A 21,848-nucleotide genomic window follows, 5' to 3' on the forward strand; every position below is an offset into this window, starting at 1 on the left:
GTCCCTGTATGAATCATTGATAAAGTCAGACATCAGAAACAAGTATTTTTGCTAAATTCAAAATTTATAAAAGATTCATACGGTTTGAGATGAACAAATAACAATAATTGTGATTTCTTTTTTTCCCATCCGGTTTTTTGCTGAACTCACACGAAGAACATATACTGCCTAAAACATGAAGTATATAAATTCATCTTTCTTGTACCAAACTGTGCCCATATGTATTATTAATATTATAATTATTATGATGATTAGTTTTAATATTATTGTTGTTGGGTTGTTGTTATTATCATTATTATTATTGTTAGATGTAGTAGTAGTAGTAGTAGTAGTAGTAGTAGTAGTAGTAGTAGTAGTAGTAGTAGTAGTAGTAGTAGTAGTGTTACATAAATATCACTCGACTGCCAAGATAAACCCTAAACCTGCGAGGCTTTTATTTTGAAGGCGAAGCGGAAGCAGTGTCCCCCGCTGTGTCTCCCTGACACGGCTCAGTCTTCAGTCTCCTCAGAGGAATGCGGCTCTCGCAGCTGAACTGAACCGTGAGTGTCCGTTTCACTGTTGTTTCTGACTTTTATACGTTTCACCTTGAACTTTATCGACTTAATCTAAATGTCATTAATCGTATTCTGTCCCAGCGAGAGCCGTTGTTTGTTCGGTTTCGGCTTGTTAGCTTCACCTGCTAGCGTTAGCTTCCTTCCGCCGCCGGGGACTCGCTTCACTCCTTCATCTTAAACACAACTTGTGTTGTTCTCTTGTTGGAAAAAGTCCCAAGTTTGTCAGTTTTTCACGTGTTTTCTCTTGTGTGTTTGTGACATAAACGTGACGTAATGTAACGTTTTCTAACGAGAATCCACGAAGGAAACGTCTCCGCTGCCTGGAACACATCAGCATATCGTCCCAGAGATAGAATCAGACATTGTGTGTTTGTTTTATTTGTAATCACAAGATCAGTCAGATAGAATTAGATTTAAATGACCCGTTCTGTGGAGTGTGTGTGTGTGTGTGTGTGTGTGTGTGTGTGTGTGTGTGTGTGTGTGTGTGTGTGTGTGTGTGTGTGTGTGTGTGTGTGTGTGTGTGTGTGTGTGTGTGTGTGTGTGTGAGCTCCAGCCTCTTTCACTTGAGTCAGAGATGGAGGGTCCGGGGAGGAGGTGATGTCAGTGCCTCTGGAATGTGGAGCTCTGACATCAGCCTGAAACTCTCTGAAAACTCAAGCTGTGTTGATTCAGGCCAAATAAGGAGCAAAGAAACACAGGTGAACGGACGCGAGTTCCTCTGCAGGAGGAAACTGGAGTTTCAGACTTTTAAACACACGTTAAACTCACTTACTTGGTGTTATTTGGGTCCCTGGGCTGGTTCCACTCCACAGCCTCTATTGGTTCCTTATACATCTCTTTCTGTTCCTCTGCAGTGAATCTCGAGGCATCGCTCCCTTCACATCATGGCTGGCTTCAGGCAAGAGGATGTGGAGTTGTTTTATGAGATGGAAGAGGAGCTGGGCAGGTATGTAACGCTTCTCACACATAACATTGTAAATAGAGATGTCCTGATAACTTTTTTCCCTTGAAAATGCCATGAATACAAACTAAAGTGACCCGTATGGTTACATGAACTGAACCGTGATCTACTTCAGATCCAAACGGGACCAAAAATATTGAAGTGTGTGTCAACAACACATTGAAAACTGCTTACACTGCTCGGTAGTTTGTCAATGACTTGTATCCTATACTCAACTTTGTACCTTAGCCCTTTTTCTTCTGCAGTAATGCAGCAAAAGTGTGACATCACTGGCTCTCAATGTGACTTTCCACCTCCGCTGTGGTGTAGTGTCTTTGCAAAGGAGAGGACAGTGTGTGTTTGTGTGTGTTTGTGTGTGTGTGTGTGTGTGTGTGTGTGTGTGTGTGTGTGTGTGTGTGTGTGTGTGTGTGTGTGTGTGTGTGTGTGTGTGTGTGTGTGTGTGTGTGTGTGTGTGTGTGTGTGTGTGCCCAGAGAGAAAGGTATGCAGATGATAAATGGGAGAAAGTCAAACTCTCTGCACATTAATACATTGTGAAATTCACCATAAGTCCACATTTATCCAACGTATCTGTGTTGATATATGAAAACACTGATCACCGATCAACAATGATTTTCTCATTCCCGTCTTCCTGCAGTGGACAGTTCGCCATTGTTCGCAAGTGCAAGGAGAAGAGCACAAGCATCGAGTACGCGGCCAAGTTCATTAAGAAGCGGCGGCTGTCGTCCAGCCGGCGGGGGGTGAGCCGCGAAGAGATCGAGCGAGAGGTCAACATCCTGCGGGAGATTCAGCACAGCAACATCATCACTCTGCACGACATCTTTGAAAACAAGACGGACGTGATCCTGATCCTGGAGCTGGTGTCTGGGGGAGAGCTCTTTGACTTCCTGGCTGAGAAGGAGTCTCTGTCCGAGGAGGAGGCCACTCAGTTCCTCAAGCAGATCCTGGATGGCGTTCAGTATCTTCACTCCAAACGCATAGCCCACTTTGACCTCAAGGTCAGTGCACTGTGTGGTTAGGACGGCTTGTTTCTGACACTCTGGATAAATGACGTGTTGGAGAGAAGAGAAAGGTGTTAGAAGAAGTTAATGTTGCTCAGAGGAGATTGAATAGTGGACTTAAATCAACCAAGTTGCCACAAATGTGACCCCAAACCAGCTGAAATGTTGCTCTGTTTCTGTTAAATGTTTATTTCTTAACTTATTTCGTCCTCCTCTCTCATTGTTTTACTTTTCAGCCTGAGAACATCATGCTGCTCGACAAGAACGTCCCAAACCCCAGGATCAAACTGATCGACTTCGGGATCGCTCATCAGATAAAAGCAGGAAACGAGTTCAAGAACATCTTTGGAACGCCAGAGTTTGTCGGTGAGATCCAGTTTAGCCTCCTGCTTCTACATTTAACACGGTTTAAATGTTCCACTTTGAAAAATCCCAAATCAGTTTTCCTGCTCGTTTGTGCCCACGCTGGCAAGAAGGATCAGTTTGTCTCAGATCTCCACATCTGGTTTGAATTAAAGTGCTCATTCCTCTGTGCTTTACAGCGCCAGAAATAGTAAACTATGAGCCACTTGGACTGGAGGCGGACATGTGGTAAGATGTCAACATGGTTTTTAGTTTTTTTCACTCTACAGCTTTATGCTGTTTATAGTTTCCACTCACGTTTGGTTCTTTTCTTCTCCACAGGAGCATCGGAGTGATCACGTACATTCTGTGAGTAGTGACATCGTGTTGGCAGAAAACCAGAAATCAACTCACTCCTCCAGCGTAAGTGATGTAAATCAAACTCTGTTCCTGTTAGGTTGAGTGGAGCTTCGCCGTTTCTGGGTGAGACCAAGCAGGAGACCCTGACCAACATCTCAGGCGTCAACTATGACTTTGACGAGGAGTATTTCAGCAACACCAGCGAGCTCGCCAAGGACTTCATACGCCGCCTGCTGGTCAAGGATCCAAAGTAAGAAGATCTAATCAGTTAATGCCACAAAACAGCACATTTATAAAATAGGTGAAAGTCCCAAAGTCATTAATCTTCTCACACTGGGGGATTTTTTTTTTTTTTTGAAGGAAGAGAATGTCGATTAATGACAGTCTTCAGCATCCCTGGATTAAGGTGGGTGTTCAACATTCAAATTTACATAAAAATGTAAAATCATATATATTTTTGTAATTTAGGCCAGAGATATTTAATATTCTGAAACTGCTGAGAAATGAGTCAATGCTTTTGTGTCGACATAATTAGGTTAGTGTGATTTATTGTTCTGCTCTGTGGATACAATTAAAAGGCTGCAGCCCATCTTCTAACAAAGACACAGCACAGGGAGCAGAATTCTGTCATGTTGGCCTTTCTTCATTAGCTCATAGTGGAATTTAACTCCCTGGATTCTACAATCACACTGTCAACACAAAACGTGATCTGATCTGAGTGTTGATATAGAGTGCCATAGAGGCAATTAATTAACTTGTCTTAGAGGCGATTAATTAACTTGTCATAGAGGCAATATTGTGATAAAACAGATACTAAACATTGGCAAGGTACATTTTTTTGATATGGCAAAATCCTAAGCACCAAAAATTTATAATTCAGTATAACATGATAAATATTACCTATAAGGTGCAATAACAACCTAAGAATATGTGCTCATTATGATATTGTAGTAGAAAGGTATGTTGGTGAAATTAGTTAATTTACAAATGCTTTATTTTCCATTACAAAGTTACATACTCACCTAACCTTAACCCTCACTGCAAAAAAATCCTGTAGTTAGTTTGGTCACATTTCCTATAAAAAGCTGATTTAAGACATGAAACGTGTTTGTTTATGCACCAAACTGAATATTAACTTAATATATTTTTATTGGATTTCCGACTCTGATGTGTCTCGGTATTTCAGTCAAAAATCCAGATTATCAGTCGTGGTATCAAATTTCCATCCTTATTTCAAAATGTATTTTTCCCACCCTCCAGGTGATCAAGAGGAGGAACGTGCGTCCAGAGGAGAGAGACCACAAGCCTGAGCGCCGGCGCCTGAAGACCACTCGTCTGAAGGAGTACACCATCAAGTCTCACTCCAGCATGCCGCCGAACAACACCTATGTCAACTTTGAGCGCTTCTCCCAGGTGCTGGAGGAGATCGCCGCGGCAGAGGAAGGCCTGAAGGACCTGGAGCGCAACCAGCGCTCGTGCCAAGAGGATGTGGCGGCGCTGCTGTCCATCTACGAGGAGAAAGAGGGTTGGTACAAGGAGGAGAACCACAGCATCTCCAGCGACCTGAGCCACATCCGCCAGGAGCTGCAGCGCTCCCAGACCCAGCGCAAGAAGTGCCAGGAGGAAGCCCGAGTCACCATGCAGGCTGCCAACATCCTCAAGCGCAAGTTTGGGCGCCTGGAAAACCGCTACGATGCCCTGGCCGAGCAGGTGGCCTCCGAGGTCCGCTGGGTGGAGGAGCTGGTGAAGTCCATATCTGCAGAGAGGGACGGGCTCAGCTCTGGCAGCATGCCCTGAGCCGGGCTCCCGTCCAACAAAGACACTTTTAATCTCAAGTATCGTCCTGCCCGTCTTCTCCGCATGCGTCACACACAGCAGCGTGGGAGTGGGTCAGTCGTCCTCATAAGCTAGGCAGCTGCTTCCAATCAGGAAAGATGTTCCGCCATTTTAATGTTACATCGAGAGAAACCAGCAAGAAGCAGAGAAGCAATATACTGAACCCATTCCCTTTTGAAGAGGCTCATTCCTGTGTTTTATACATTAATTTATAATTTTAGAGATTTCACGTACTGTAATGCAGCTGTCGTGCATCCAATGTCACACAATCATTTGCAAACCACATTGGGATTTCGTTGGTTTTGTAAATAGTTTTAGTTTTTTTTAGTTATCTCTTCAGACGCTAAATTCAGCTGAATTTTCAAGAGCTTTAAAAGTCATTGACGTCTGCATCAGGTTCATTTCCAGTTTTGTGAGAAAGCTTCACAGGATTCAGCTGATGGAAGTCAGGGGTGTTTATTTTATCCATTTACATGCATTTGTGATTTAATTGAAGCTGATTTTAAATCTTAAATTCTTTCATATGTTGGAAAAGAGCGTTGACTGTAACGGATGCAATAAATCCAAACTGAGTATAGAAGAGTTAGAGCAACACTTTAGTTTACTGGTCCATTATATCGAAAATTTTTGAAAGTACCACATACGTTGGTAACAGAAATACAGGGAAAATAGTCATAAAATGTATTTTTTCCATTCAAAATTAAGTAAATATCTATGAAGCATTTGTTTATTATCGCAAAATGTATCCTTTTATATATTTTTTAATTGTTTGTTTTAAGTGAAATTTCCCATTTACCTGCTGTCGTCTGTGTACCAGCTGATATAATTTGAAAACTTCCCTCAGAACTTTGAAACTAATCCAAATTGATGGACCTGTAGAATAAAGATGTAACCAGGTTTGAGAATGTAGAAGCTCATCTTTGCGGTGCCTGTAAACTGATGACATTTCTATCACATTGATATCGCTCGATGTCTTAAACGCAACAACTTTTGCACAGTATCCTTGTTAACCAAATTGTGTGCATGGGAACTTTCTCTGTGAACTGTATCTCCTCTTAGTTTTTCTGTTTCCATTCAGACCATCCCTGCACACCTGAAACATTCCACCGTTAAGTTTCACATCCTGGCAACACATTCCCCATGTCGAGCATAGAACGTATATGACGTAGTCAATAGTACTTTTCAGTAGAGAGCTGTACTCCTTTGCACTTAAATAATTATAGCAATGTTCCAAAATATATTTTGATTTGTGTCTAAGATGTAAAAATGGCCTGTCTGGGTTTGTGTCAAATAAACAAAGTTATAACTGTTACATAGTCGTTTGTGTTTTTATGACCCTCTGCCAAGGGACTTCATGTTTTCACACAACACTAGGCAATTACAGTACACATTATTATTCGGTGTATATATTTTGATTAGAATGATTTGTGCATTACACATATCATTCTGCAGCATTAGTATTGTGTGCATTATAATGCATACCACACTAGGCAATGAATGACAATATGTTATGTCATGCATTACATATTATTTGTCCTGTTACTCCTCCCGCAATTTTTGTCGCAAATACACATACACAAGCTATTTGCTTATTTGGTGTGACTTTAGGAAAAGAGAGCGAAGAGAGGGATGTGAAGATAATGGTTCGTCCAAAATATTTTAATGATGTAAATATTGGAAATATGTTTTATCTTGTAAATAAATATTACAAGTAAGATAACATCTACCTGTGTATGTCTTTCTGAATATAGATACAGGATTCATGGCTCTGATCAATTAACACAGTGTTGGAGTTAAACACATCAGTGTGAATGGTTTAGTGTGCTACTGTTCACAACAACACAACACAGCAACACAAGACAAACAATGTTTCTCACATTTTTTATAATTGTTTTTATTTATATATTAATTATGACAATAATACAATAGTAGCAACAATAAATAACCTTGTCATCAGTAAGTTTTCATACTTATTTTAACTGTTTTGCTGATGATACATGATACAAATCACGACATTAGGCAACCATCAGTTTTGAAAACCTTGAAGATCACACAGCAACCTTTGTGTAACAATGTACATTTTAAGTTGATCGCTTGTTTACAAATGATACAAAGATTTTCTGGAACCATTTTGAAACAAATGGATAAGTGGAGCTACAATCACTACGATGGAATGACCAGAGGTAATAGAATCAAACTGCTCATCTCTCTGAGTGGACTTCAATCTGACGAACAACTGGAAGCAGCTGCAGGTGTCGGGAGAGAAATCCGTGGCAGTGGTTTCTGGAAAATCTGTGCGTCCAGGATTTCAGATCAATTCACATTCTGCTCCATCTTTTAACCAATGGAATCAGAAATCAGCCCGAAAAACTGTTTTTCTTTGACCTGGTCCCGAATAGAAATGTAACAGGCTCATGCATCTTTCAGAGAGTTGATGTGGGCGCAGAGTTTGAGTGCAGGTCCCAGTTTCAGGTTCATGGTGCTGACCAGGTGATCCTCGGTGAGAAGCAGCAGAGCCTGACCGTCGATTTCCTGCGAGCGAAACTCTTCAGCTACGACTCGACCGCCTGGAGAAAGGAGAAAAATAAATAGAATCCTGTTCAGTTTGATGAGGACAGATATTTGATTTGATTTATACAAGCGCTACAACTAATAATTACATTTCTCAACTAATTATTTCTCTTCAAAATAAATAAATAAACGAGAGAGACACTTGTGCACCATCAGGTATCAGCTCTGACCAGTTATAAAGAAAACAATAAGAGTGCAAAGATGTAATTGATTATTAATGATAGCAGTAGCAATTCATATAATACTGCATTAATAATCATATTGATATGGATATTAATATTAATAGTTGTTATCCTACAGCTCTGGAGTCAGAGATACCTGCAAAGAGAGAAAGAAAGACGAAGGGGGACTATTGGAGGAAAAAGACACATAGTTATTGACATGAGGTAAAATAAATAAATGAATGTGGGTGCAGAGAGACAGAGAGAAGGGGAGAAGTGCTTCGTGCAGGCTGTCTAGACCCAAAGGAACATAACTAAGGGATGGTTCAGGAATCACCTGATCCAGAACTAACTATAGGCTTTATCATTAAGGAACGTTTTAAGTTTAACCTTAAATGTAGAGATGGTGTTTGCCTCCCAAACCCAGAGTGTGAGCTGGTTCCACAGGAGAGGCGCCTGGTAGCTGAAGGCTCCACCTCCCATTCCACCATTACATAATCTTGGAACCACAAGAGAACCTGTGTTTTGGGAGTGAAGTGAGCCATTTGAATAATATGGATTCATGAGCTCTTTGATATATGAAGGGGCTTGATTGTTAAAGGTTTTCATAAAATTGTGTATCGGTACGTTTTTCTACTTACATGAGACCATATTTTAGAAAAGCCTTGAAACCTCAACACACTGCAGTCGAATGAAGTCCATGCAAAACAGACATAACACCAGATAATGTTAACCACCAGCCATTTAAAATATCCTCAAGCCACATCAGTACCTGGCAGAGAGTTGATATAAGAAAACACTTGTTGCACGTTCCACTGGGACGGACGGCCGACGTCATCATCTCCGTCAGAAACACTGATCGCTTCTGGAATCCTCTGCTCTCTCTCCCTCTCTCGGGCTCTCTCAACTTGCTTCCTTAACCTGGTCTTCATGGGAATGGGAGGATCGTCTCCCTCTTCCTCCTCCTCCTCCTCTTCCTCCTGGTACTCCTCTTCCTCCTGAGCATCCTCTTCCTCCTGAGCCTCCTCTTCCTCCTCTCTCGGTGAGCACTGCTGAGTCTCCCCCGAGGCAACTGACCCATGAGCCTGTGGAGCACATAATGATATCTATCTAAATAAATGTTTCATTTAAAAGAAGTTACACAAACATATTTTGATTTACCACTGTGTGAATAAACAATATAAATGAAGAAAAACTTAATTCGGGTAACAAAATAAAAGACTGTCATTGATAAACCACCTGTTTCCACAGACTTATTTCACTTCACACTGATGGTTCACCACCTCAGATTTTGAAACTGACAATATCTGGACAATCTGATGTTGAATTTTGAAAGTAAAAGCGCTTGGAAATAAGATTCTTATGGCACTTGGCAAAGATGATGTAACTGAAAAGATGGCAGAGGGCAGTGAGTTCCTGGGCGCCTACTTGTTTACTAGACACAACCATTACATCAACAAACAGGGTTAGCCTACAAATTAGAGGTCTGGTCCCTCGAGTCGAATTCTAGGCCTGAATTATTGTCCCAGTCCGCCCCTGAACAAATCCACCAAACTGCATATTTTTTAAGTTTCCTCACTGAAAATAAACACAGGTTGTTCAATGACTTCTAAGTCTTTTTAACTGATCTAAATGTCTGCATTACTCCTAAACTTGTTGGGTCTGATCTGCATCTATCAGGAAGCTACATACTTCAGATTGTAACACAGAGCAAGAGCAGACTGTTCAGAATGGGAATGAAAGCAGCAACATTCTCCCTATTTCAAGTCAGCAAACCGTCAAATTGATTTTTAAAGCTGCTTTTTTAAGGTTTAAGCCTTCAAATGCATATTTTAGTTCCACCTAAAAGCTGTAAAATGTGGCTGTTCCCCTGGGAGCAGTTGTACTTTAGAACCAGTGATCCCTGCAGCACTTCTGTATTTTCCTTCTATGCATGGGGTCATTGATATGAACGGACCTGTCTCAGGAGATGTTCTCTGGAGGCTCCGTTGCCTCTGCTGGGAGGTCGTCCCCTCCTGCCCATCGGCCTGTGACCCCAGCGGCCGGCTCGCAGCACGGTGACACGCTTGGTGCAGCTCACACTGAACCTGAACACAGAGGGTCGGTCACAGAGTCAGTGCTGTGTGCAGACGGTTAGTCAGGCATTAGACATTCTAGCTGATGGGCTGCATCTGGACTAGGAGCTGTCCTGTCTTCGATGGCTGGATGGAGAATCAGAGGGGAACCCCAGACTGATTACACACTTGGGACTTTTTCTTATGCACCGAATGGAGCTCAATGGAGACCAGATGTGAGTTGGCATGTCTCACCACCACAGGAACAGGCTGCATTTTAACTTGTCAAGTTGGGCGGATAGAATAAACCTTATACATCACTTTGTATCTGTATTATTACAGAGAGAGCAACACCCTGATTATAAATTTCACAAAGTTAGGACCAGTTGGTTGGTGTTTTGTAGCTGCTTGATGAGAATCTTCATCGTTTCTCAGACAGTTCATGAAACATGCAACATTATCAATTTTATTTAAAGGATAGAACTGAACTTGAGTTACATTGTGCTACAGTTGGCCACAGTTGTTCGCTGTCCGAGAACCACAAACACGTTGGTCACATTTCGTGTGGGATTGATTTACCTTCTGACACACTTCATGGAGCAGAAGCGTTTGGAGCGAAGAAACGTCTGAGCGTAACCTCTGCTCCCGCAGTATTCACACTGCAACACCGCCGCCACGCTCTCGCCCAGCTCTGCAACTTCAGAGGAACCAGCTGTTAGTTTCACACACACACACACACACACACACACACACACACACACACACACACACACACACACACACACACACACACACACACACACACACACACACACACAATGCTCACCATCTGCTGTGTGCTCATCGTTGTCCATCTCTGAGTCTGTGGAGTCTGACAGGTCAGCATCCAGAGGACTGTCCTCTGCTGCTGCGTTCCCGTTGGTGTGTGTCTCCTGTGACTCTGGAAGTGAAGCCTGCTGGTCCCCTAAGAGCGAGGAAGGACCCACCTGCATCTTTAAAAATTACAGTTGAAGTGTAGATTTAGATATACAGAGGTGTAGGTTTCATTTTATATTTTGTTATATTTTAACTTTGGCATGACTGAGCCACAGTGAGAATGCTTTCCTTGCACCTCCAGGTAACTTACTGGGAATGGCTCCAGGCCCTCTCTGATGACGAAGCCCTCTATGAGGTGTGTGAGGACCTGGGTGGTCAGGATCCTGTCGGGGGTTCCTGGGAGGCTGGCTGGGGCGGAGGGAGGCTGGCTGGGGCCTCTGACTGTGGTAGGAAGGATGGGAGGAGGTAGAGGGGAAGGTGGAGGAGGAGGAGGGATGCTGCCATTGCTGCTGGTCGTGGTGAGCTGGGAGGACTCCACCACCTGTGGTGACTTGATCACTGAGCGGCTGGAGACGACAGGGGACGAACCCATCACTGTGGGACAGTGACAAGAGTAAAAAAGATTTTATCAGACAGTTGAACTGTAATTATTTCAGCAAATCAGGTTCATATTCCGGTTTGAATACTTAACTTATAGAAAGATAGATAGATAGATAACTTTATTCATCCCAGAAGGGAAATTAAGTCGTCATAGCAGCCGGTATATTTGAATACAATAAAATACAATACAATAGAATAAAATAAAAAATATTGAGGTAGAAAGAATAAAAACAGAAACACAAGATAAATAGGTAGATAAGGTGCAGTGGCAAGATGATGGTAATAGTACTGATAATATGATGGCAATGTTATTGTTAGACAGTATATAAAAATAGTACAGTATATATAGTATATAATATAACATAATATATATGTATATATGATAGTAATTATACCAATATAATAGCAGTATATAGTAATAATGGCAGCAACAGTATATATAATAGTAATATAATAATAATAACATGTACACATGTATAAATATGTGTATATACAAGAATATACAAAGAGTATGATATAATATGATATGATATATAGTAGAGGTATAAATATAAGTATTTGACTATACAATAGATAATATATATTATAGTGGATGTACAAGCCATTATGTGTCTTTCATTTATTTTAGCATCATCTTTTACCTGCACCATTTTGCTTAGGAGTCACAATGAGGGATGTGGGGGTCCTGTCTCTCTGTCGACTTGCAGAACATCTGTCTTTCTTCTCCTCTGGGTTCAGTCTGTTCTCTTTGCACGTTTGCCCCGACTGAAATTAAAAAACACAACAAAACCTCAGTCAAACCAAAACACCCTGTGAACAGCAGCTCTCCACACAGGACAAGCGGAACTCACTGGTGGATTGTCATCACGTCGGACCACATGCATTTTCAGGTCAACAGCCACCGTCTGAGGAGGGGGTCGGTTCCGGTAGGACATCTGGAGGAGGGTCTCCGCTACAGGCAGCTCCTGCTCTGTCAGCAGCACCTGCCCCGACTGGGCGGACATGGCCCGGACCGAGTGCAGGGACAGCCTCTGAAGCGAGGCGGGGGGGTTCTGGGGCAGCCTGGGGAGAACCAGAGGCGGAGGAGGAGGCGGAGGCTGATTCTGCACTTGTGGGAATAAGGTTCGTCTCTGCGGCGCGGCCACCAGAGGAGGAGGCTGAGGCTGGACGGTGGCAGCTGGGATTGAGTTCTGAGCTGATGATGCAAATACGCTGGTGATGGATGAAGAAGAGGATGATAATGGAGAAGAAGAGGGGGTGTGGGTGCTGGGAGTGGTCAGTCTTTTTAGAGGAAGAGGAAGATGGTGGGAGTTTGCTTCCTGGGGGGCTACTCTGAGGGCGATGGGCTGGAGGTGTCTGTGGTTCAGGGCGCCTGCCGTGGTCTGCTGCAGGATGAGCTGGTGGTGCGCCACCCGCTGGCCGGATGGCCACGACAGCTGCTGCTTGACCAGAGCGTGGGTCTGCACTGGAGAAAAGGCTGCAGGGAGAGAGAGAATGACTCTCATTAGAGCACATACCTCCACCAAGACCATCTCACAATGTTTAAGAATGTGAAAAGAAAGCTTCTGGGTCAAGCTCCACCCCTCCACAAAATCAGTTCAGTCGTTTTCCTGCTGACCATCACACAAATGTAGACGAAAACATAACTTGCCAGAGGTAATGAAAACTTAAAGATATACAAAACATGTTCCTCTTTTCTGGGATACTGGAACATACATAGCTTTACCCATGAAAAAGACTCCATTCATAATGTATCAGTCATATAACGTTGTTGGACATATCACCAGACAACAGGGTGGGTTCTTTTTTTATTCAATACCTGAAATATGTCACTTGATTCAAACGTCCTTGCGTGCAGGAGTTCCTCTGCTACACTTAAATCTGAAACTCTGAAATCTTTCTTTTCGGACTCAGTGTATGAACAGAGGGACTCACCTCGGCTCATGATGTGGGGTCCACACTGACTGGTCTCAGTCGAGGAGTCAATCAGCTGGTTGGTCTTCAGAGCGCAGATTGACGTCTTGGACAAAGAGGCGGATGAAGACAGGGCATGCGGCTGGGTGGACGGCTTTAAGATGACACCGTGGGCTGTAGCCAGAGCCCCAGGTAAGTGGGCACGCAGAGCCAGATTCTGAACCTGAACATACACAAAGAGAATGACTTTTAGACATCAGCATGATGGGTGTTGACAGACTTGTAACACCTTGTTCTTTCATGCAACTATATGAATGGCTCCTGTCATATCCAAACTTTACCTCCACTTTTATTAGATTTCCTTTAATTCTGCAACATAGCTCACGCTGACAGTTTGTGACATCCCGACGTCTAAAACAATGAGTGTTCTATCACACACGGCTTATTCTAATTCTGTGCCTGGCAAAGTCAGTACCTGGGAGGAGGTAGGTAAAGAGGAGCAGGAGGTGACAGCAGGGAGGTCTGATTGAACTGCAGCCACCGGAGCTGCAGGAGTCAGAATTAGCTGAAAGAGGAAAAAGCGTCTGGTAATAATAGAAATAGGGGGACATGATTTACGTGGTTTCAAAGCACCTGTATGACAAGGAGCTTGAGACATTTGAGAAGGCTCGTACCATCTGAGTTCGGAGGTACATCTGAGCCTGGTTACAGTTAGCTGGTCTGTTTCCCAGGAGCATGGCCTGCTGGGACAATGTGGTGGCAGTAGTGGTGGAGTTGGATGTGTGGGTGCGGCCAATCAGCTGGGCGGTCACCGGAGATGCTGGTAAAGTGATCTGGGTTCAAGGAGGCAGGATGAGGAATGTAAAGAGACAGAGACTGGAGTTCATGTGTGGGGATGAGAGTGAGACACGGTTGCTTACAGAGCTTTGGGAAACACCTGCAGGTTGAACCAAGCTGCCAGTGGATGGAGTCGGAGGCCGCCTCTGACAGACCGACGCCTGAAAAGAATTGTGAACACATTATTCCCTTACGCTCACACTCTTTCATTCACATTGCACAACCACACACACACGCAAACGTACACTGACCTGCTGTATTGTGGCCAAACTCTGGAGCTGGGGGTTGTGCTGGTGCTGCTGCAGGGCGGCTGTCTGCAGCATGAGGTGCTGCTGCTGGGCTGCGTACATCTGGTGCAGGTACTGGGCCGCCATGCTCTGAGGTCTGTGGATAGCATGCTGGATCACCTGTTGGTTCAAAACAAATACATTGTCAGTCCACTGTATGCAGCACAATGAAATAGCTTGTTGTCTTCTATTGCACATCTGGACAGTCTATTGAAAGAAAAACATACACACTGTCGGGGGGAATACCTTTTCTGGGACAGCCCTTCACATTGCCAAAAAATATATAAAAATGCAAAGGTCCCAGTTTCTTTTTTTTTTTTTTTATATATATATTCTTTTTATTGGTTTTTAACCGTTTTATAGAACAAACATTAGAAAAACAAAGCAGACAACAAAACAAACAAAACAACAAAAAAAGTCCCACCCCAAACTAACAAGGAGCACTGGAATATATATCCTTACACATATATATACAAATATATATACATATATACATACATATATATATATATATACATATACATACATACACATATACATCCATGTATACACAAACATACATACATACACAATCAGCAGGATGACAGGAGACAGGCAAGGGAATAGCGTGTATAAACAAAATAAAATAAAAAAAGCAGTCAGGCCCAGTTTCTGTCTATTACCTGACCGATCTTCCTGTCAAATTTTATAATGTATGCACTGCAGGGGTCCCATACTGCCTATTACTATCTAGAGTTCAAAGGTACTGTCTAATGCCTGGAAACCCTATGTGTTGAATAAAACAATGAGTGCAGAGTTCCCAGCAAGTGCTGTCTATTGTCTGGTCTGCCAATCAAGTGACAAACTCAATGCAGAGATAGGCCTCATTTATTAACTGGACGAGCTCCTGTCATATGAAACGATGTGTGAAAGGATCCATGTACGGTCAATTATCTGACCTCTTTGCTTGTCAAATTGAATAATGAATACAGATGTGTGCTGTCTCGCAGCTGGACTGTCTGAAAGTCAAATCAAACAGTGCCTGTAGAGGTCCCAGGTAGTAGCCCACTGGGACTATACATACCTGTAATAATAATTAGGCCCAGGGCTATACCAGGTGCTGTCTATTACCTAAAGCACTCATGATCAAACTTCTTTGCAGAGTCTGTCTATTACCTGGACCGCCTGTCTGTCGGATGGGACGATGCTGAGGGAAGCTGAGGGCGCCTGGGTGCAAGTGGTGCAGCTGGAGCTGACTGTTGCCATGGTTACAGGAGCTGATGTAGTGGGGGTGGTGGCGGCGGTTACAATTCTATTAGAGTCCGCCTGCTTCTCTACCGGCCTCTGTCTCTCCATCCTCCAGGTCACACACACAGATTCAGTGATGGGGAAACTATGCAGATGAAAGAGACATTAGTAAACGGGAGGAAGTTAAATACCGACTTCCTCTGAATGAACTTCATGTGAATGAGATTTAGATGTTTTAGTGTTGAACACTTTTATCTCTCTCTCTATGGCAAAAGCTTTCAGTGACATGAGTCTATAATAAATTCAGTGCTTAATGATTGTAAATAAAGTAATGAGAAGCTCAAATCTGATTTCCATGAAGTACATTTTCAGAAGTGGATTTAGACCCAAACATATTGTTTTTAAATTCTGCCACAATGTTTCTGCTCTCGTTCAGAATAAAACATTTTATTTGATAGATTTCACTGGACTGTAAATTTGGCTCATTTTGCTCAGTTTCAAATAACAGATCATCTATTTATTGTAATATTTCTGATATTTGAATATGTTCATTATGCACCAAACACCAAAAAGATAGCAAAAAAAGCAGAGAACAAATCATAATGTTATTGGTTCATTAAATACTGCATGGTATTTGAATTGGCCAATGAACATAAACTCACAGATAAAAAACTAGAGCACCCAACCTGTGCAGTACTGAAATAAACCACACAACACAGTCAATAATAATCAGTGTATATAAATGTGCTGATTTTAGATAATAATGAGTGTTATCCAACTTTTTCCCATTTGTTTTATGTTATTAACACCTTATGAACAGGAAAAATATTTCACATCATTGACTTACTGATGGGTGTTTACTGTTATTTTCTACCTCTCACACATTCTGTTGAAAAACAGAGATGCTCCAGTGCTGGAAGTTTTTTTCCCAAACAGCTAATTATGAGTCAAATATCTCCACAACAATAAAAATAATAATAAAATAATTTCTAACATTAGCCCAGTGAAATAACCTACTGTATATTTCAAATGGATGGAGGCTGATATTGGATGGAGCATGGCTCACACGTTGAATATTGATTGGATTTTGCTGCAGAGCCTGTTCTGTCTAATAGAAAGCAGACGTGATATTATTCATAAACCCTGAACGAGCAGAACAAACACAGTCTGGTCTGGCATGTAGTGTCCATAATTTATAGGATAATCAATGCAACATATCGGGGAGTCATTCTCTGTGTCTGTGCGTGCGTCATGCATCCTCATCCATTCACCTCTTGTCGGCGGTACCTGCCTGGTAGTGAAGCACTCGGGCCATCAGGAGCAGACCGTCCCCCGGCACATTGTCCCAGTCGGGAGGCGACACTGATGCGTCAATGTAAAATGGAGATTTAAAAAAAATCAGACGGTGCACAGGCAGGAGACTGTAATAATAAAAAAAACACAAGCCTGGACACAGCACCGCTCACAGTGCGGGAGGACCTTCCACATGCGGGGCTCTGCTGCTGCGCGCACTGCGTGGACAGACCCGCAGGAGTCCCACTGTTTACGATGAGTTTATCTGTATCGTAGTGAGGATTTTTATGTATATAAGGATTTAGATATTCACCTGTGAGATTGAGCTTTGTGCGGAAATCGTGCTGCTCTCCATTGGAATAAAAGGACAAAACACTGGGGGATTCATCTCAGTGAAATTCTAGCAACCCTGCATGATAATAATGATCAACTCTATTTATATAGTACTTTTTAACAGTGTTACAAAGGGCTTCACAAGGAATAAACGATGAGATTTATGTAATATAACAAGAAAAGAAAAAAGCAAACATGATTTGAAAATAATGGAATAGTAAAGGGATAAAAGAAACATAGGTGATAATATGAGTAATAACAAAATAATTAATAATGACAATACAAATAATCAAGTTAAATCCATTCGGTCAGTCTCAAGTCTGAGGTCCTAAGGTAAACTATTCAGAAGGTTAGGGCCCTCTCACCATAATAACACAATCATGGGGCCTTATTATAAGATCCCAGGCTACTGGTGGGTACTGATATAGAAGCCTAATACCAAACCATGTACCAGAATTAATATTTATATATTAATAAAATTGTACAGCACCACAAAATGCAGCTTCTTCAAACAGATGTATATATGCACGTAATTATTATCAAGGCTGAAGCTGACATGGTTGTATTAATTAATAATGACTTGAATAGAATGAAGAGAACTTGTCTTTCTGTTCCATTGTCTAAGGAGAAAAATGTAACTATTGCATGCTGTATTTTTTTGTAGAAGGGATATTACTACTTCTAGATAAAGCAGGTTATCCAGCAGTTACATTTTAACCAAACCAGAGCACTTGAATGCGACATATCCCCCCGGGGGCGGTTATACGATGTCCGAGCTCAGCAGTTTGTTCCTGAATGCACCACTCACACACTCCAAAAGCCCTGAGTTGGTACAGTCGGGAATCCCGGACTTTGACGTATTAAAATCTAACGACGTGGAAAACAACGTCACGTTTGGTTTGTTGCTTTGTGTAAAAAATGACTGTGTTTAAAAACCTGTTTGGTTAAAGTTTAAACATATCATTAATTGAAGGTGTTGACATGTCTGCGTGTGTGCGGTGCTGAGTTATGCGCCACCCCGCAGCATTCCGGCAGTGGACTCGTCCGTCGCCAGGCCTCTGCAGTGGGGAGTTGCTCGGCGGACTCCGCAAGTTTTCATTTTACTTTACGTGTGATTCCGGTTCGTCTAAAAAAGAGGTAAAGTCGCCATTTTCGGGGAGAAGTCACCTCGGCGTTCACCCGGCGGGTCGACGGAGGGTTCGAGCAAAGTGTCGGGGCCCGGTAGGCACCTACACGGCGGGGAAGGAAGGAGGAAGGCAGCGGTGAGTCGGGACTGGCCGCGGCGGAGCTTGCGATGCCGACGTTGCGGGACAGCACCATGTCCCACCCCGGGGAGAACTCCCACCAAGTCCGGGTGAAAGCGTACTACAAAGGGTAAGAACTCACACTTTGTTAACCTCCAGCTTCTACTTAGTAATGTTGTGTGTTTATACAACCGACACCGTCCCGGGCGTCAGACACCCACCAGTTTGGCTAACGTTAGCACACCCAGCTAGCAGCATGCTAACACCAGGGAACCGGGGTTTTGGTGAACTTGACCCGGCCGACAGACAGGTGGACGTGTCCATACACACAACCAGCGTACAGCCCAATTTGTTGTGTTACTTCAGTTGTGTGTAGCGAACTTGTTACGAGCTTTAAACCCAGTCGAAACGAGTTGTTGTGCTAGCTAACAGCTGCTAGCACTGGCCGCTAAGTCCAGTACCTGTCAGATAACTAGCTCTCAGGTGGATCAGGGGAACAACTAAACCGGGTTGTTGTTATTGATTGACTATTTGGGGAAAGTTAACACTTAATGTTAAGTGTCATGTCGGGATGAACAGGAAATCAATTAAAGACCAGTTCCAATCAGAGCATTGTTGTCAGCACTGGTAAATCAGGACAGGAAATCAATTAAATATCATTGCTTCACTGTCATGCTCGTTCTAGTAAGAATGTCAGAAAGACTACAAACTTCAGTTTAGACAACAAAGCAGTGTACCACAATAGACTACTACAGCTAACAAGTATTTCCTAATGATTATTAACCCACCAGCTACTGTCTTGATTACTTAAATGTATGTAAAGTGTTGTTTTAAACAGATTAGACATTATAAAAATCCAAGATGAGGGCCCCAATTTGCTTGTTTTGATCAACAAATACCTAAAAAACCCTAACCTACCGAAATGACAACAATACAGAATAGATACAATCAAATAATGTTATTTTTTAACCTAATCAATCTACTTTTACGGTTTATACTTATTATATTAAATTGTTTTTACTGTTGAGAAGTTAATCCTTTAATTAAGCAGTGGTTTCGGCTCCAGGTGAACTCTCTGTGACACATAACCATGACCTAGTGTTTACATTACCAGTATCTGACTGGGAGGGGGGGTGGGGGGTAATAACTCTGACTCAAAACCAGCATGACATCATCAACTATATATATATCAGTGAACTGTTAAACCTCGATCATCCTACTGGTCATGAAACTGTCGGATCTTTGATATTTAGTCATACCAAATAAGAGTCGGTGATTACCGTCCAGCCCGGAGTTGATTTAGTTTCACACTTGGACGAGTTGCTGGAAATCATTGGTCACCCACTTGTTTCCCCGACACACCCTGTCCCACTGGCTCTCTGTTCGATAGAGCCACTGATTGGAGCCCAGCCAACTTGAAAAACATGTAGTGCAAGTCACCGGGGCCATACCTGTCGTATTTCTCTCTGGCTCTGCGGCACACCTCAGGAACACTAATGTGTGTCGATCATTAGTTGTCATCCTGCACAACAAAACACGTGAAGTATTTATGAGTTCGCTGCTGAGGAATCTCAGCTATGTTGGCAAAAAAATCGGCTCAACGTTTGGCTATCAGGATGGATTAAGACAGGATGGCATCAGTGTTGTTATAGTTTCCCTTCAGATGTTTGGAGGGACTTAGATTAGATGCCCTGAATCAATGTGTTAGATTGGTAGTGATGAATCGGGTAGTGGCTTCACGTTACGCTTGATTCATCACGGTTTTTATATAGGTGTATAAAAAATACAACTTTATAAAACATCTATAATGCATAAAACATGCTCAAGCCTCAAAAGCATGTCGGTGTTTATCGGTGTCTCCACAAACAGTGAATAGCACTGAGAAAAAGAGGCTGGTCATTTACTGAGGGGATTGTCTCTGTGATTGTAGATCAAAGATTAAAAATATGATATCACTAATCAAGACAATAAAGGTCTGATTAATTTTAATGGGAGTAATTGTTAACTGCAGCCCTAAACAGGTCATGTCCTCGGTTTTATTTTGTACTATTAAGATTCTTGATGACAGACAGGAGAGAACACATTTTTTTAAACATCCTTTCAATCTGAACAATTTGCAAATACCCTATTTAATCGGACTGTTTATATGATTTTACTCAGTGAAATCTATCTAATCTATTTTCAGTAATTGTGCTCTTTGTGAGTCCATTATTTTCTTTGTATGTGTCTGTTGTCTGTCAGAGCACAGCTTCAGCAGACTGGTGTCAGCCTGTAGCAGTCCCAGTCTGTCACTGGCTCGTATTTATGTTGCTCCCAGTCAGACTGATAGTCAATAGAGAAATGCACTGACCACATGACCAGACAATAATAGTGATGCTGATACTATTCTGTGGTAGTAGATGGTGGAGAGTTGTACGACTGAAACAAATGACTAATTTAAGAACATTTTATTGATTTGAATGATTTGTCTTAGATGATGTTGTGAGAAAATATGTTGTATAGTTTGAAACTTAAAATATATTCAGTTTAAGATAGTGAAAAACCAACCATCACATTTCATTATTATTTTATTAATCTATACTTGTATTCACTTTAATAAAGCACAGTGACGTGTGTCTGACAATTGAAAAGGCCTTTAAAGCGATACATTATTAAATCTAGGTATTACTTGTTTGCAGTTTAGATTTTTTTCTAGTTATTTTATGTTGAAAGAAGAATTACATTTAGTCAAAATGGACCTTTCCTTAATAAAAATGAAGCAGGAGTTTCACAGAGTGTATCTTCTGTGATGTTGATTAGGATTTTAACCTCAGATTTACCAATACGGACGAACACAAGGCTTCTTATGTGCCAAGTCAACTTCAGGATTCCTGTGTGAGGCATGTTGTTTGGCAGGAAAATGGGATTACACTGGCTCGACGGAGCAGCTCACTTATTTTCTTCTCTTAGAAAGGAGTCGCTCTTCCTTTTCAAAGACTCCGCCATTTACATCAGCACTGGAAGGGTCGGCTTTGTTTAAAATACAGGAGGCATTCCTTATCCCGCCGTTTACTTTTTCTCTGAAAGCCCCCCGAGCACTGAACCACAGTGTTGTACACACGTCTCCTCTCCTAATGATAGTTACAGAGTGTCACTCGTCTCTTAGCGGCCGCTCAAATGCATGTAATGTACTGCCTGCGTTGTGGTGTTTATATTGTTATGTGTTACACAGGTTACACAAGTGTTTCCGCACACATTTCTGTCTGTAGTTGGAGGAGTGACCTTGTCCCCACACTCAGCAGGGGTGCGTTTGATTGTTGCCTTTTGCTCAAGGCTTCCTCCTTTTATGCATGACAGTGGGATTGCATTCTGCATTCTGGACCAGTAGAGCTGCGAGTTGCGGTGCAGGTTTTTTGTATCGGTGGCTGTTTTGGTCAAACTTTTCCTATCAACGCGTGTCTGTGTTAGCATGTGGGATTC

The 21,848-nt window shown here is 42.3% G+C and overlaps 3 protein-coding genes across 3 annotated transcripts in view; 2 read left to right on the forward strand and 1 right to left on the reverse strand.

The window, feature by feature from the left end:
* Positions 1-476: 476 nt before the first annotated feature.
* Positions 477-6,364, forward strand: dapk3 (death-associated protein kinase 3). The gene is made up of 9 exons (XM_061083833.1): positions 477-539; positions 1,409-1,500; positions 2,151-2,511; positions 2,751-2,880; positions 3,057-3,105; positions 3,199-3,225; positions 3,314-3,466; positions 3,577-3,622; positions 4,477-6,364. The coding sequence occupies exons 2-9, from the start codon at positions 1,439-1,441 to the stop codon at positions 5,011-5,013; spliced, it is 1,365 nt and encodes a 454-aa protein (XP_060939816.1). The 5' UTR covers positions 477-539; positions 1,409-1,438; the 3' UTR covers positions 5,014-6,364.
* Positions 6,365-7,066: 702 nt separating this feature from the next.
* On the reverse strand, positions 7,067-15,627 carry phc3 (polyhomeotic homolog 3 (Drosophila)). Its single transcript, XM_061084865.1, has 15 exons — positions 15,448-15,627; positions 14,303-14,412; positions 14,089-14,149; positions 13,843-14,001; positions 13,644-13,733; positions 13,190-13,391; positions 12,106-12,731; positions 11,896-12,019; positions 10,965-11,248; positions 10,665-10,824; positions 10,418-10,529; positions 9,742-9,871; positions 8,858-8,869; positions 8,557-8,770; positions 7,067-7,619 (listed from the first exon to the last, which is right to left on the reverse strand). Exons 1-15 carry the CDS (start codon positions 15,625-15,627, stop codon positions 7,465-7,467), a joined length of 2,619 nt encoding a protein of 872 aa, XP_060940848.1. The 3' UTR covers positions 7,067-7,464.
* A 2,574-nt stretch (positions 15,628-18,201) lies between these two features.
* The window catches only part of prkci (protein kinase C, iota), a 24,491-nt gene continuing 20,844 nt past the window's right edge, over positions 18,202-21,848 (forward strand). The window contains exon 1 of the mRNA XM_061084588.1: positions 18,202-18,519. Within this exon, the coding sequence (XP_060940571.1) occupies positions 18,440-18,519 (80 nt within the window). The 5' untranslated portion in view covers positions 18,202-18,439. The remainder of the gene's footprint in view (positions 18,520-21,848) is intronic.

The sequence above is a fragment of the Limanda limanda genome, chromosome 13, assembly GCF_963576545.1.
Source record: "Limanda limanda chromosome 13, fLimLim1.1, whole genome shotgun sequence".
NCBI classification, from domain to species: domain Eukaryota; kingdom Metazoa; phylum Chordata; class Actinopteri; order Pleuronectiformes; family Pleuronectidae; genus Limanda; species Limanda limanda.

Bases quoted from the DNA above. Each gene is read 5' to 3' on its own strand.
- dapk3 (XM_061083833.1), top strand. From the start codon at position 1,439: ATGGCTGGCTTCAGGCAAGAGGATGTGGAGTTGTTTTATGAGATGGAA. The intron at 1,501-2,150 runs GTATGTAACGCT...GTCTTCCTGCAG, and splicing joins ATGGAAGAGGAGCTGGGCAG to TGGACAGTTCGCCATTGTTC. The intron at 2,881-3,056 runs GTGAGATCCAGT...TGTGCTTTACAG, and splicing joins TGGAACGCCAGAGTTTGTCG to CGCCAGAAATAGTAAACTAT.
- phc3 (XM_061084865.1), bottom strand. From the start codon at position 15,627: ATGGAGAGACAGAGGCCGGTAGAGAAGCAGGCGGACTCTAATAGAATT. The intron at 14,002-14,088 runs GTAAGCAACCGT...CCTTGAACCCAG, and splicing joins CAGGTGTTTCCCAAAGCTCT to ATCACTTTACCAGCATCTCC. The intron at 12,732-13,189 runs GTGAGTCCCTCT...CTCTCCCTGCAG, and splicing joins ACCCCACATCATGAGCCGAG to CCTTTTCTCCAGTGCAGACC.